The sequence below is a fragment of the Dermacentor variabilis genome, chromosome 4 (genome assembly GCF_050947875.1).
Source record: "Dermacentor variabilis isolate Ectoservices chromosome 4, ASM5094787v1, whole genome shotgun sequence".
Taxonomy (NCBI): domain Eukaryota; kingdom Metazoa; phylum Arthropoda; class Arachnida; order Ixodida; family Ixodidae; genus Dermacentor; species Dermacentor variabilis.
The window spans coordinates 232,573,332-232,589,831 of record NC_134571.1 but is presented as its reverse complement, the minus strand read 5'-3'; the positions used below and the strand labels follow the sequence as shown (position 1 = coordinate 232,589,831).

General features: G+C 46.7%; 1 protein-coding gene across 2 annotated transcripts in view; it reads right to left on the bottom strand.

Annotated features, from left to right (window-relative positions):
* LOC142580185 (spliceosome-associated protein CWC27 homolog) overlaps positions 1-16,500 on the bottom strand; it is a 373,861-nt gene that overhangs the window by 5,975 nt on the left and 351,386 nt on the right. For both annotated transcript variants that reach the window (XM_075691069.1, XM_075691068.1), the window contains one exon: positions 8,756-8,871. In XM_075691069.1, coding sequence (XP_075547184.1) covers positions 8,810-8,871 — 62 coding nt within the window. In that variant the 3' untranslated portion in view covers positions 8,756-8,809. The remainder of the gene's footprint in view (positions 1-8,755; positions 8,872-16,500) is intronic.

Sequence of the window (16,500 nt, the reverse complement as noted above, 5' to 3'; positions counted from 1 at the left end):
TCACCTAGGATGAGCTTCTGTTCCTGGGCCACGTCATCAGCAAATCTGGTGTCTGCCCTGAACCGCAGAAGACAGCTGCCATCGCAATGTTCCAGCAGCCCATTGACAAGAAAGCAGTGCATTGGTTCCTTGGCATGTGTGCCTACTACAGGCACTTTGTCAAGAATTTTTCACACATCGCTGAGCCGCTGACACATCTAATCAAATGTGATGTCCAGTTCAAGTGGGAAACGCAGCAGGTCGATGCATTTCAAGAATTAAAACGACGCATGCAGAAACCACCGGTACCTGCGCACTTCTACGAGGACGCCAATATAGAAATCCACACTGAAATCCAAAATGCCGCTTTCTTGAGGATGTGTTTACACTGGTCAAACAGGCTGATGTATCAATGACTGCCTGTGAGAACAAGCAAACAAATTGAAGTTGAGCAGCAATATGGCCTTGCACTGTGCCACGTACAGGTGTTCACATGTTCTAGACCAGGCTGTTATAATTGGGAGTTACTAGTGGCCAAGAGACTTTTGAAGCGTCTCGTATTCAATGGCTTGGGCCTAGTTGCGCCAGTGCCCTTTCTGTGATGCTCTCAAGGAAAGAACTCGATTACCTGCAATGCTAAGTGATACAGTGCACCAGCTTGCCCGATTAATCTCTTCTATGTTTCTTTCTAGCTCTTTCTTTCCTCTTGCTTTAGATCTTTTACACATGCGCTGTCTTTTTGGTGCCTAGGCTTCTTGCACTGCTTTTACTGCCTGTTCTGACTTTCATTCCCTTGGGAAGCATCTTAGCATTTCAGGGGGCTAGTTTGTTTTTATGCAGTTTATGCATTACTTTTTTTTCCGTTCCATCTTCCTTTTTCTGATAAAATCTGCCTTTCTTTTACTTTTTGTTTTCTGCTGTTTTTGTTTTATACTGTTATCACGGTGCTGTTTTCTAAGTGGACATCGTTTTTATCTGTGAGCGTGCAGCTCGGGCATCGCCTCGATGGGCAATGGTGTAAGGTCAATAATCCTGATATTGAATGTTTTCTGATGCAAGTGCTGTGACTGTACTATGAATGGTGAATGTATATATGCGGGTTGTCATGAATAATAAATTTAGTTTGAAGTAGCACCAAGGTAAATATACCTGGAAGCGAAGCTTCCATAGAAGCCCATACATTCAAAACACAGTGGTTCATCGGTGGTTCATGGGGCTTAGCGTCATCTGGGTGATGAGGGAGCACTTCCGGAGGAAGAAAAAATAATGTGATGCCATAACAGTTAAAAACAGAAGTGACGTCATTTTGTTCTCAAAGGCATCAAATTTGTTTTTGTGGCTTGCATTAAAGCTGCATATTCAAATGCCCCGCCATTCGACTTGATGGGCATTTCGAGCTTTCAGTGCGAAAAGCTTTGCAGCAGAAGGTCAGCCGTGCGAGTGTCAAAATCGCACACCCTGTACAGAAAATCATTTCTTTGGAGGCTGACTAAAGCTTTGGGTGTAGAATACTGGTCCCATCGTCAGATGCTAAGTCAGATGCTAAGAGAACAGCTAAATTAAATAATTACCTGAAAGCTCTAACTCACTACTTTTGATTGAGCACATTAACAAACGATAAAACTACCCGTGTCACCAAATTAAGACAAATGTCGACAAGCAAAACAACATAATGTGTGAAGAGACGTATTGCAACAGGTTAACTTTACGAGCGCACCTTTCCGCACACTTCAGGGGCTGCATTGCATTGCTAGTGATAGCGGCGTGCCCCCTTGTGGTGGGCGCTGAAAAAGGGTATTCATTGATAATGATAAAGTAAAATAGCATGGTTTTCTTTCCTCGGCACCCGTCTATAAAATTGATTAGTCATTTTATTTTTGTTGAATGAATCAATTTGTCTTAATATGCTTTAATAAGGTAATATGTTTTAATAAGATAATTTCTTATTTTAATTATCAGCATTGACCTTCTGGCATAATGTCTAAAACAGAAGTGAAAAACTAATTTATTTTAGGATTACATTTTTGCTTGAACGCCAAGACATTGTTAAGTTGCACCGCTTGCCCCCCCTTCCCTCCCCTTCTCACGAGTTTCGAAGAAAAAATTTGTATATAAGTCACACTGGTACATAACACACACCTATGTTAACTGCACTCAGTCTGCGCTTATCCTTTCTTTGTGGCTCTTCTTGTGTTGTGTTCTGTATCTCAATTTTGCACATTTTGCAATCAGTCATTAGAATGAACTAACTACCCTCTCAAGACATTCTAATTAACTATTTTAATTCAGTTGTCATGATGAAACACAATTATGTGCACTTGTATACTGATCGCAAAATGTCGTCCTTACCCCCATATCGGGGCACTAAATTTCTCTAAACTTAACTTTTATGAACTACAAATCCTAGAAGAAAAAAAACTTCACCCAACCTTCCTTTTAGCGCCGAAAATCAGCCTTTATTGCACTTCACTCAGAGTCATTAAACGCTATGCTACTTTGGCCGGTAGTGTTGACAGCCTCTGCATACCTTTTAAGGACGTTGTAGGCACTTCGCTTGCATTTCGTCTGTGGCATGTCATGTGTGACAAGCATGTGACGCCCCCTCAGGCATCATCTTTGTTGGCCCGCCAGGCACCAGGCGTAGGCAACATTGGTCACCGCACCCAATAAACACTGACGAGCACAGCTGCTCAGGGTCAGTCATCGTTCATCACCACCCCGCAGCGGAGCACCCGTCTAATGGAGGGTGCCTCGAGCCCTTCCTTGCTCACGAATCCGGGTGGATCGTGAAACTGGTGACGAGTATCCACAGATCGTCCCATGCTGCCACGAGCAGCAAAACACTGCCCCCCGTTGCTGCCGCCATGCCGCTGTACGGAAGGCTTGAGCTGTTCTAGGGAGATGGGTCCGCCTGGCCAATTTACGAGGAAGAAGTCCACGTGCTCTTCCGGGTAAACGACACACCTGAGGCCAAACAGCGGGACATTTTCCTGGCTAGCTGCAGGACCCGTGTCTTCAGTCTCCTGCTCGACCTTCTCAAGCCAGCCACGCCGCATGTTAAGACACTGGGTGAGCTGCTCGCCATACTGTGCTCGCATTTCAACCCAGCACTGTCCACACTAATGGAGCGTTTCCGCTTCAACAACCGGAGCCGCTGGGAAGGAGAGACCGTCGGGCAGTTCGTTGCTGCGCTACGAGGGTTAGCAAGTGCCTGCGTTTTCGGGGACCCGCTGGACTCACTGCTTCGGGACCGTTTCGTCTGTGGCATCAACAAATGCAGACGCGACTCCTGGAGCTTCCCGACCTCTCGCTAGACGACGCCGTGAAGGCAGTGCTGGCAAGGGAAGCTGCCGCCAAGGCCGCCGGTGAGAATTCCCATGCGACTGGCTCACCGTCAGCAGAAGCTGTGGTCAACGAGTTGGCGACAAAGGCCACTACCTGCGGTCGCTGTGGTGGTGCCCACTCCCCCTCACAGTGCCAGTTCTCTCAAGCACAATGCTTTACGTGCGGGAAAACTGGGCACCTGGCACATGTATGCCGAAGGGGGAAGACGAAGAATGGACAACAGCAGTAGCCTGGTTCAAGCCCAGCTACCACACAAGCCTGTGGCCAGGGTAACTGTCGCAAGGGTACGCGGTGGGGGCGTGCGGCAGCGGGCTCAAGTTCTTTCGCGGCCAGGCTCCACGTGGCCGAGGACCCGTCGATTTTCTACATGTGGCACACAGGCCTTGTACTGTCGTCTGTGCCACCGTACATGCTGACCATCGAAATCTGCGGGCACCTCATTTCCATGGAGCTGGACACAGGGGCCAGCATGTCTGTCGTGGCTGGAAAACCGTTCAAGTGTACCTTCCCCAGCGTGTCCGTCGAGGCTTCGGGCGTGGTGCTGAGCAGCTACTCCGAGCAGCTCTCCCAGGTCCAGGGTCAGACACAAGTCAGCGTTCGCTTTGGCGACAGGGAGGCAACCCTTCGCTTTTAATTAACCAAGGGGTCGCCGCTGACGCTGCTGGTTCGAAACTGGATTCATGCACTGGGTGTTTGTCTGCCAGAGTACCAGGAAACCAGCCTGCATGCGATGAAAGGCGTCCCCAGCCTCCTGACCGAGTTCAAGTCCCTGTTCCAGCCAGGGGTGAGCAAATTCGCAGGCACAACAGCTGGCATCTATGTTCCTGAGGGAGCCCGGCCACGTTTTTTCAAGCCTCACAAACTGCCGTATGCCCTGAAGGACGGGGTCACCCAGGAGCTGCAACAGTTGCAGAGAGAGCACATCCTGATGCGCTTCAAGACGTCTGAATTGGCCGCTCCCATCGTACCAGTCCTCAAGCGAGGCGGTAGTGTCAGGATCTGTGGAGATTTCAAGGTTACCATCAAACCTGTTGCTACAGTCGAGAAGTACCCGCTGCCCCGGATTGAAGATCTCTGGTCAGCATTGTTCGGTGGACAGAAGTGTACCAAGCTCGACCTCAGAGATGCTTACCAGCAGCTGGTGCTCCAGGATGCCTTCCAGAAGTATGTCATAATATCGACAACTTTGGGGCTTTTTCAGCACATGCGCTTACCATTTGGTGTGGCATCAGCCCCAGCCATATTTCAGAGGGAGATGGACAACCTCTTCAGGGGCAGGAGGCATGTGGTGGTGTACTTGGATGACATCCTGGTTACTGGCAGCGATGACGGGGACCACCTTCAAAACCTGCACAATGTCCTGGCACGACTGCAGGACGCCGGCCTCAAGCTCAAGCTTTAAAAGTGCATTTTCCTGGCGCTCAGTGTTGAGTACTTGGGGCATGCCATTTCCCAGGCTGGCCTAGCCCCGGCTCCCCGCAAAGTTGATGGTGTGCTCAAGGCGCCTAAGCCCCAGAACAAGAAGGAGCTTCAGAGCTACCTCGGCCTCATGAACTTCTACAGGAGTTTCCTGCCGACCCTGTCGGAGCATCTACAGCCGCTGCATCTTCGGCTTCGAGATGGCCAGCAATGGGTCTGGAAGAAGGAGCAGGACCGGGCTTTCCGGCGCAGCAAGGAGCTGATCACCAAGGCTTCAGTGCTGGTACACTTCGATCCTGCCAAGCCTGTCCTCCAGACTGTAGATGGATCGCCGCACGGCGTGGGAGCCGTCCTGGCACACCGGGACAAGGATGGCCAGGAACAACCGGTATCGTTTGCTTCTCGTCGGCTTCATGCTGCAGAGCAACACTACAGCCAGATGGACAAGGAAGGCCTGGCCCTCGTGGTAGGAGTCGAACGCTTCCACCAGTATCTGTGGGGCCAGAAGTTCGAGGCAGTCACGGACCACAAGCCGCTGTTGGGGCTGCTGGGGCCTGACAAGGCAGTTCCTGTGCAGGCATCATCTCCAGTGGTACGCTGGGCACTGAGGCTGGCAGCTTACAGTTACCAGCTGGTTTACCGTCCGGGAAAGGGCCTGGGACCTGCTGATGCCCTGAGCCGCCTGCCCATGCCAGAGGTGCCAGATGCTGTTTCAGAACCTGCTGAAGTGTTCATGCTGCAGCACGTGTACTCAGAGGTGCTCTCGAGACCTGCGGTATCGCAAGTGACCAGCCGGGACCCAGTCCTGTCTCAGGTGGTTAAGGTGGTGTCCCGTGGGGAGGAATTGGTTCAGCAGGCAATATAGGCACAAGGCCGCTAAGCTGAGCTTGCAGCAGGGCTGCCTACTGTGGGGTTCCAGGTTGGTGATCCCACAAAGTCTCCGGTCCAGGGTCCTGCAGTTGCTGCATGCGGGTCATCCGGCGTGGAAAAGACCAAGATGCTGGCCCGGTCCCATGTTTGGTGGCCTGGCCTGGACAAGGATATCGCTCACATGGTGCAGAGCTGCCAAATCTGCCAGGAGCATCAGCGGGCCTCACGTCATGTGGAAATCACCCCCTGGCCGTTTCCACAGAGACCCTGGTCCTGCCTGCATGTGGATTTTGGGGGCCTTTCAAGGGCCACTACTTCCTGGTGGTGGTGGCTGCCTTTTCAAAGTGGGTGGAGGTTCTACCTGTCACCACTCCATCAGCAGGCGTGACCATTGCAGCGCTACGACAGGTCTTCGCCGCCCAGGGGTTGCCGGACGTCATCGTGTCCGACAATGGTCCTGCTTTCGCCAGCACAAAGTACCTGGCCTTGCTGACGAAGAACGAAATCCGCTGGATGATGGTTCCGCCGTACCACCCTGCTTCAAACGGTGCAGCCGAGCGGGTGGTGCAAACCATCAAGGACAAGCTCAAGAAGAGCCAGACTGGGGATTTCCTGATGCAGATTGCCCGGATACTGTTCCAGTACCAGACCCCCCCCCCGATGTCACTGGCTGTGCACCCTGTGAGCTCCTGCTGGGTCGGGTGGTCAAGACATCATTAGACGTCTTGCACCCGGACCTCCGATTCACAGTGCTCCTATTCACAGTGCTCCTGAAGCAGCTGAAGCAGAAGCTGGCTGCTGGCCGAGGGTGCCGTCCTGGGCCTTTGCCGGAGTCGGGAACTTCAGTTTTGCCGGGAACTTCCATCCTGGCCCACCCTGGTCTGCTGGACAGGTTGTTTCCAGTGCTTCATCGCTGCTCGTCCACATGTCAGATGGGCCAAGTGGCACAGAGACGCCGACCATGTTAAGCCTCGCCTCGGGACCTGGCCAGCACCCTCGACTGCCACTTCGGAGTTCCAGCCCATGGGAGGATTAGCAGCAGCACCAGTCGCTTCCAGCGGAGCGCCACCCACCTCGGAGGTGGCCAGTGTTGCCAGTGGTGCGGCACCCGTTGGGCCGGTGCCGAGCTCGGCACCTCTGACAAGGCCGACCACTGCGGACCCTCCGGATGGAGCGAGGCTGGCTCAGGCAGCACCCGGCGTTGCCACACCCAGCCCGTCAACACTGGTGCCCAGGTGGAGTACTCGATGGTGGAGGCCATCGGACCGTTACTCGCCTGGATAGCAGGCGCCGTCGACCCGGCTAGAACGGAGGCAGAGCCTTGTACATTGATCTTGGAAGTTTTTTTGTTGCCGACAAATAAACTGTGTGTAAGAGGGTGTGACAAGCATGTGACGCCCCCTCGGGCATCATCTTCGTTGGCCCGCCAGGCTCGGTAGGCAACATTGGTCACCGCACCCGATAAACACCGATGAGCACAGCTGCTCGGGGTCAGTTATCGTTCATCACCACCACGCTGCGGAGCGTCCGTCTAAAGAAGTGTGCCTCGAGCCCTCCCTTTTTCACGAATCCAGGCAGATCGTGACACGTGCTTGGGAAGAAAAAAAATGCTCATAGTGGTCGTGCCAGCATGCATGGCCTTATGCATATACAAAGTGTCCCAGCTAACTTTAGCCAGTCTAAAAATACGCCGATGCATTCTCAGGCGACGTGACCAAATGCATGTTGCTGACTAGTGTATGGAGTAAGTCATACTACTTTTTTATTTGCTTAATTGCATAATTAGTCAATATTATTTAACCAACTTCTGAAGCAATGAAGTTAGGCAAAAATTTGAATTAAAAAGTTGTAGAGTGCTTTGCAAAACGTCTGATTTAACAGTTTCTAACTTTCGATCCATTAGGCATTAAAGTTTTTCCACTTACTGCACATGCCCGCGAGAAAAGAAAGAAAGAAATACCACGTGACATGTCTGCTTGCAGGGCGTGATATCACAGCTCCCAAGCATTTCTCATACAAATGAACATAGCATCTAGCAGGGTGTGCTGCCACTTAAAAGACGACAGGGCAGTGATGCAGGCATTGCCTGTGCAATTTATGCCACCGATGTGCTTCCCTTGCGGTGGTTCATGAGAAGGCGCTGCGGCAGCATACTCGGCTAAATGCTATGTTCGTTTGTACGCAGAGCGTTTGGCAGTGCTGCAATCATGGCGTGCAAGCGGACATGTCATGTTTTTTTTTTTTGTATTTTGCAGGCATGTGCAGTAAGTAGAAAAACCCTAATGCAATAAATAGAAAGTTAGAAACTGCCTAATCGGACATTTTGCAAAGCGCTCTACAACTTTCTAATTGCAATTTTTGCCTAAGCTCATTGCTTCCAAAGTTGGTTAATTAATCTTGACTAATTATGCAATCAAGCAAAATAGAAAAGATAGTGTGACTTACTCCATACAATAGTCAGAAACATGCATTTGACCACGTCATTGTGGATGGTGCATCACATTGTCTGCTCACCATTACGTGTTTACATGTGCACGTACAGTGTGCTTATTCTTTAGAGACTTCTTGTTCTATAGTAGAAGTGCGGTTGTAAATGCTGGTACGCATTTTTTGATGATGTACAGAAGCATTTGACTTTGCACTGTAGTCTTTGCACTGTAATAAGATTATCGATTGCACTTGTTGAGTGCACAATATGTGACAGTCACACCGTCCATTCGCCACAAATAATTTTGATTTTGTTGCTGTTTCATGTTTTAGGCATGCTACAAAACTCATTTTGCATTGTTCTGAACAAATGGACTGGTCGCAGTGAGATGCGAGCATACCACTTTATCATTTTTTTGTGGAAATGTGTTAACGATTCCACATACTTTGCAATACCATGAAGGGGCATGAAGAGTAGTTAACAGTAGGGAAAAAATCTTTGGACTGATATCATATTGCAGAATACACTGGACCTTAGGCATACAATTGTACGCCTAAGGTCAACTGTAGTGTTGTTACAAACAGACAGTGAGCCCCCAAAAAGTATATGACGTACCCAAAGAATGCTAATCGCATCAAAATGTATGCAGACAACTACTTCTGCACACCCAATTTTATGATGTTGTTTCCAGCAGTCAAGGGAGGAGAGACTCACCATCGGTCTGACATGTCATCTGGACTGTCTTCATCGTTTCCTCTGCGGTGGGTGTCATCTTTCACTGACAGGTGCTCGGCCATCTTGGTTTGGAACTGGGCAAGGGCCTCCAGTGTCTGCACATCACAAACTAATATATTAGCCTGACAAAGAAGTACTTCTCAGTAACCAATGCTTTTAACAGCAAGTATATTTTACTCAGAGACACCTGAAGCCAAGTCCCTAGCAATAAACAGCCATATATTGTGAGTGATGAAAGAAAAGACTTTCACCACCATTTTGCAGCTGTGAGTCAAGCTTATCACATTTGGAAGAAAGCGACAAGTCCATGAAAGCACCTGCTTTGTGCCTGGATACACGACGCCCTTGCCCAAGTTTTTACAATTGTGTACCTTACAAGATCCAGTGGTACTGCATAGGTCAAATTGTGGGGTTTCGCATGAGAAGAGTTCAGCCTTGCTGGCATGATTGTGTAACAGGTACTAGGCACTACAAGCAACGGAGACAAAAATGATGAGCATAAGACTAATTCCAAATACCAACCTATGGTTTATTTGAAATCGAAGCAAACAAGGTTGCGGGTTCAGACTCCACATTTATCCCCAGCTTATCATTCCTACACTTCAATAAAAACTACAAATAATTTTCCTTGTGATTTCCTTGGCTTCATTATCTGTTGGCTTAACTCTTTCACTGCCGCTCCCGAGTTATCTTGTGTTGCACACACGTACAACCCCCTGCTACTCCTTCAGGTGATTTTCTTCTTTTAGCTGAGCAGTGCGCTCTGTCACCCTGTCATCTTTCGCTGCCTGTCGCGCCACCTTCAGCCAATCTTCTTCTAGCTAGGCAGCATTCATATGGACCAGTGCACAGTACAGCGTGGTACGGTGTGGTGCGGTGTGCCGTTGCGAACATGCACTACACCCATTTTAAGGTTGTCATTAGTATCATCTTGAACCAATCTGCTTTGCTGGTTGACGTTTCATGCTTACATCTACTCTTGATTACGGGAGAGTCAGCAATTTTTTAACTCACAAGTTGTGTAAAATAACTCGTGGCCATGTCACGCCATTTATGGAGAGGTCGCATAAACACATGGAACTTGTAGGTTAAAATTTTGGACAACAGATGAAGGGCATATTTTTACATCTGTGTCACTTCGTCTTCGTCTCAGCAGCACAGCCATGGTGAGGCAAGCATTCTATGTGCATCTGCGCTTTGACGGACAAAGAAATTCAGGAACTGTTGAAGAATTCGGACTCGGATGAAAGTGACAACGATGAAGCAGCTCAACTAAAAGGTTTGTTGCATGAAGGTTGCCACCTAAGAATCCGAGCAAGAAGAGAAAACCCAACAAATTTCTGCTGGAAGAAGGAAGAATTCAAGCCCTAGCATGCTTTCGACCCATCTTCAGGAATCTGCAATAGCATCACAGCAACATCCAGTGAGCTCAAGGTTTTTGAATGTTTGTTTACGCTGGTAGTGGGTGAGTAGAAAAACCCAGTAGGGGGTGAAAAGAAAGTTGGAAAGAAACTTGGCAGTGAAAGGGTTAATATGGCTGTGGCTAACAAAAATTGGGCACCTCAGTTCTCCTCATTGATTGCATAATGAGGATCTTGACTCCGGCAGGTTTGGTGCCTTCAGGTAGCACATGAGGGTTTATTGGCCAGCTGACCGCTTTGAAAAAGTTCATGTGCTACATGAAGCCAATGCTCAAAAATAATGCTCCACATTCGTTGCCGTGGCCTTGAGTGGCACTGGCTAATGCTCCCAGTGTTTTACCTCGTACGGATGGATACCCAGAAATGTGGCCGTGGGAACAACTGCGCTGTAACACAATTGGCAGTTCAATGCAGGCGTAATGTGGAGGTTGTGGGTTCATATCCCACAGGAGGTAAGTTATTTTTTCATCCACTTTCATTTCCCTTTAGCTCATAACTACTGCACTTGAATTAAAACTGCAAATAATTTTCCCTGTCTTTTACTTGGCTTCATTATCTTTTGGCTTAATATAGTTGTAGCTAACAAAAATCGAGCCCCTCAGTTCCCCTTCTTTTCGTTCCTTGTTCCAATGCAGCTATCCAAAATATAATTGCAGATTTGGAATCAGCTGAAGAAACTAAATAAGGCGGTCAAATTTCATTTATTTCATCTGAAAATAACAAAAATAGTTTTGAGACCCATGTCTCCTTTTAATTCAACTGGATGGGACCTGGAATGGCAATATTACATAAAGAGAGAAAGAAGAAGGCATGGGTTCCTACAGTGGTCCCTGGTTAACCCTTTCAGATGCTACTCACCATTTGGCGAGAAAAATCTGCATTTTCACAATAAGCCACCTAAGTAATGCTTCAATGAAAGTATATAGGCCAGTTGCAACCAAGAAACTACAACTGTTTATTTTTTACAGTTATTGTGTACAAATCATCATGGTGGTCACCAAATTCAACACTGCATCTCAGGCATGGAAACTGTAGAAGCAGTCATGTTGTTTCTTTTTCTTCTTTTTTTTTTTTTTTTTGTCAGACAGAGTGGCACACCCTCAATTGGCCTCTGTTCCTCGAAACGCTCCTCGAAAGAACTTGTTTTTTATTACTTGTACTAGAGGTTTCAAAATTCAGCCAATTATAGAGTTTTATATGCAGATTTCAAATATGTCATTACTTTTTCTGTAGCTATTATAGTTTTTGAGTTACATGATGCACAATGGCAAAATGTAGTCCTCTTCGTGGGCACTTTTTTTATGTACTACATTTTCACAAAAAGCATCGCGCTGTAGCTTGTTTAGCTCTTCGTAGATTATAAAGTGCCGATATCTAGCCAAACAGTGTGTACAATTACTGGAACTATGCAAAAAGGTTATAGCAATTCAGCTAACTTTTCTTCTCGATTCTCTGAAATGTAACCTTGTGCTTTCACAACTACTGCTGGGAGATATTGGAATATTAGGTAGGTATCAGCACTGTACATATCTTCAAGCATATGTATGCCAAATTTCATTATTACATGACTATTATAAATGTACAAGGTTATTTTCATGTGATTGTGAAAAAAATTGAAGTGTCCTTAATTTTTTTTTTGCAGCTTCAGTTATTGTAGACGCTGTTTGATTAGATATTGGCACTTAGCGGTCTACAAAGAGCTAAATAAGGTACAGCACAAAGCCTTTTATGAAAACTTATTACACGATAAAGTGCCCACAAAATTACTATATTTTTCCATTGCAATGCATTGCATTGCATTGCATTGCGCGCGCCTCTCTACCACCAAGACGGGCCGCAGTATACTGACGTCCCTGGGTTACAACCCCCAAGCTCCCAGCCGGCAACCGTGTGAGATTACAGATGTGGCGCAGGCCCACATTTACGTGGACCCCATCCCAAAGAACATGCACCCAGAGTACAACCAAGAACGGCGGCAGGCGCGGGCCAAGGCCCTCACCGAACAACATGCCCAAGACCCGCACGCCTGGTACGTGGACGCTGCGGAATACAAGCGGGAAGGCTTCGCGGCAGTGGTCGTTGCGGCGGCTACCGGCACCACGACAACGGGTGGTGCCGGTATCTTATCCTACCCTATTGCATAGGATATAACTCAAGAACTATAGTGGCTACACAGAAACTAATAACATATTTGAAATCTGCTTGTAATGCTTTATAAGTGGGCGGATTTTCAAATATCTAGTACATACAAGTATTTAAAAAATGTTTTTTCGAGGAGCTCTCCCCTCAGTGCTAGAGGGCCCTGAACTGGCTGTTTGTGGCAGCAATCAGCAAGCTCCTGGCCATGGTCTTCTTTTCTGTGGAAGTAATGTTCATGCTCACATGATTTGTTTGACCGTTGTAAGTATTTGCCGCTTAAAAAATAACTTTTAAGATGAAGTCACGCATGTGCCCCAAGAAATCTTTGGCATTTGGGTGAAAGCCTTCCATCAACACTGAGTGCAGTGTTGAGGGAAGGTTTTAAAAGGTTCTTTTGCAATTTCTTGCACACTAAATATACCCGTAAATTTCCATCTTGTGTATTCTCTTCATCTGCAGAACAGACAAAATCATCTCTGGCAACATCATCCTCTTTGTTGTCACTTGAGTCGACATCCAAGAAATTTCTCAGTCCATTTCCTCCAGCAGCTTGTCCACACATTACTTGTGCTTACCGTCGAGATTCTTCTCATAAAACGAGGACCAAGGCAGTGCAACAAACGCTTCAAATATACACGAGCAGTTCATTAGCTAGCCTAATCGTGCCCTGATCCGTACTTCATGCTGCTTTGAGTAGAGTGTTGTGAGAACTTCCACCATTGTGCTTTGTACACGTTTGGGACTATATACGTATTCTAGCACTGAGGACACCCGGTGTGTGTGTGTGGCCATTGTAATTTCATCTCGAGACATTCTCATGATCATCATATCAGCAAGTAGTTTTCTTTAAAGCCATAGACAATGCTGAAAATGCAGCAAGAAAATTATATATTGTTTACTTTGTAAACACAATTTACTGACTGTACTGTAGTGAAGATGAATGCTGACCAATCATCATCACTAGCGCTAGACACAGGTTCGCTACTCGTGCTGGGGCTCTTGGTTCTGTTCTACCATCGCATTAGCCGCTCTCAATTCCCAGTCAATCACCTCTTTAATTTTGGTGGAAGGTGTGGGGTGCCTTGAAATCGTCTCAATTAGAATACAGATCCAGCACGTTGTCAACCATACCTGACGATGCATACCCGTAGGCACCTCCTTATCCATCAGTTGTGTGCTCCTGTGTGCTCTGGTGTGCCTCGCCAAAGGGAGATGTTAAAATGTTCAGCCGGGGTCGTTTATAAGATTCCTTTAAGCTGTGGCAAGGTACATCGGCCAAACTGGCCATTGTATAAAGGATCGCTTGCGAGAGTATGCATTATCGACCAGAAATGGGACAGGCTCGCATTTGCCATTTCATTTCAAAGTGTCCACATGTGAACGTTTGCTGGAAAACGCATGCATATTCTGGAAAAGGAGATATGGTGGCACGACAACAAGCTGAGGCTATGTATATAAGAAAATTTGGAGACCAGTATATCAGCGTTTTGTTATTGTCGCTCTACAAGAATGTGTTTAGTTTTCTTGCTGATAGGATGTGATTAAGCTTGGTATCAATCTCATGTTAACTCATTTGTGTTGTTCTTGTGCACATTCCTGAGAGTATATGAAGCGAAGCATCGGGAAAAATAAAAGATCAGTTGCAAGTGTGCGCCTGGCCATGTCTATTCTCTTGTGTGTGACTTATTTCGCGCCTAAAACCACTTCTTCCCTTACAGACTTTTCTCTCCGATTTGTCAGCACAACACTCACATGCTGCGTCGTCAAGCTCGCCAATTTCGCTATTCGCGATGACCTGCTTCACCAACATAATTATTACTCAGACGGTCAGCAATGGTTACTGGTAATACCACGAAGCCTGCGTCCCAAAATCTGCGCATCCTTCCATGCTGATCCACAGTGTGTGCACTTGGGAGTTTTCAATTACCAACGTCTTCGACAGCAGTACTACTGGCGAGGCATGTATAGATGTGTTCAAAAGTATGTTTGCTCTTGCCCTGATTGCCAATGCCATAAATCTTCAGCTGCCCAGTCACCAGGTGTATGAGCCACTGAGTGCTATTCAATTTGCAACTGTTTACGCTGTTACTGTCTGCACACCTATGGCCGATTCAAAGACAAATAGAGAGATAAAAAATGACGAGTGGGAACGCTTGACGTAGTAGTTCTGCGGAAACCCGCAAGGTGGAGAGAAGCAATGAATAAAGGGAAAATCAGACATCCACCCGATCGTAGCAATTGCTACAAAGGACACTGATCTGAAAGTGGTAACAGACAGTATGAAATTCAAGAGGGCCAAGTTCGAGGATATGAAAAAAAAAAGAACTGAGGGAAGCTTGTCAGGAGAGGTCTTGAGATAAGATAACGACAGCCTCCATGCAAAGTGCAAGGAAAATGAAGGTGAAATTCAGCAGCTGCAAAAAAGACTTGTTCAGTGTGTGCAGTATTCACACAGGTCCAATGTAGTGATAAAAGGACTTTTAGTAAAGAGAAACGAAAATGTAGGTGACCTTGCGAGGAAAATTGAAGTGATCGGACAGCCTATTGCTGCCTGAGACGTTGAAGTATGTCACTGAGTGCCTTCCAGGGAATCAGGTAAATCTAATGTTGTACAGTTCAGAAGCCAACAGGAGATAATGTTCCTGAAAAAGCACGAACGACAAGAATAAGCAACAGCCAAGTCGGAATTCTTGAAGATGTGCAGTTATTCATAAACAAGAATCTTTGCCCAGCTCTGAAAAAGCTTTTTTCATTGACTATAGCAAGGAAACGTGAGTCCCAGTGGTGGTTTGCATGGATGAGAAATGGAAAAATCTTTGCGCGGAAATCGGAAGCAGCTAGGGTAGTGCACGTTCAATCAGAAAGTGACTTGCAAAAAACTGTGTACAATTACAATATCTGTGGTTGCGGCTTTTCTTTTTTCAAAGCATAAACATATATCACGAATATCGTTTACCATCTGAAATCACGTTACCTGTGCACATGCAACCCGTTGTTACTGCAATTCACATAAGTGCTTGCTCTCTTGTACGCAAGCAAGATGACATTTCTGCTTTCCTAACTGGCTTCCATTTTGCTTTTGATGTAATTATGTTTTCCGAAACTTGATACCATGAAGACAGCGACATGTTAGTGATAGATGGTTATGCACATTTTTTGTAAACAGAACAGCGACCTGAGGTGGTGGGGTGGCCATGCACATTAAGTGTAATATGCTGTGCAATCTTCTGCACAAGTTTACATGTGTCACTACAGATTATGAAACACTCTGTGTAAGCTTTGGCAGCACTTTATTAATGGTTGTGTACCACCCACCCTCCTGAAATGCTGGGCAATTTTCGGAATATCATGAAAAAGTGCTACACTACGCTGCCTTGAACTGTTAACTTCTTGGTGGTGAATGGATATTAATGCGCTCGAAACCAACTTATGCAAATTTTCCATCACGCTGAGTGCTACGGTTATTGTGGTGTTATCACCATGCCTATTCGTGAATCCATAAGGAGTCAGTCTCGTCTTGATAACTTTATGGTGGGCGTGGACACCTTGATTCATGCGGCCGGTACCATTAGTTGTGACTACTGTCCAACTTTTGTTGTGTACTGTTAATTCGTTCACAAAAATGAGTCCACCATAACATACAATACCATGTCAAGTAAAAATATCAATTCGTTTCGTGCACGTGCGACCAACTGTGACTGGTCTTCCATATCTGCAAGAAAGATGCTTCTAAAGCCTACAGTCAGTTCCTGTTGATTTATTGCCTGTATGACATTTCATTTCCGTACAAAACAGTGAAATTGAAAAGAAACATTTGAAAGCATTGGGTGCAATCTGAGAACTTATGAAAAAAAATCACTTATCAATGAAAAAGCAAGCTACAGTTAAACTTTGATATAATGAACTTCAATATAAAGAAATTGTCGATATAACAAAGTATTTTACTTTTCATAACCTCTTGTCCATAGAATTATGGGGTTTTACGTGCCAAAACCACTTTCTGATTATGAGGCACGCCGTAGTGGAGGACTCCCATCGCCCCCATCGAAATGCGGCCTCCGTGGCCGGGATTTGATCCCGCGATCTCGTGCTCAGCAGCCTAACACCATAGCCACTGTGCAACCGCGGCGGGTTCTTGTCCATTGGACACCATGTATTTAGATG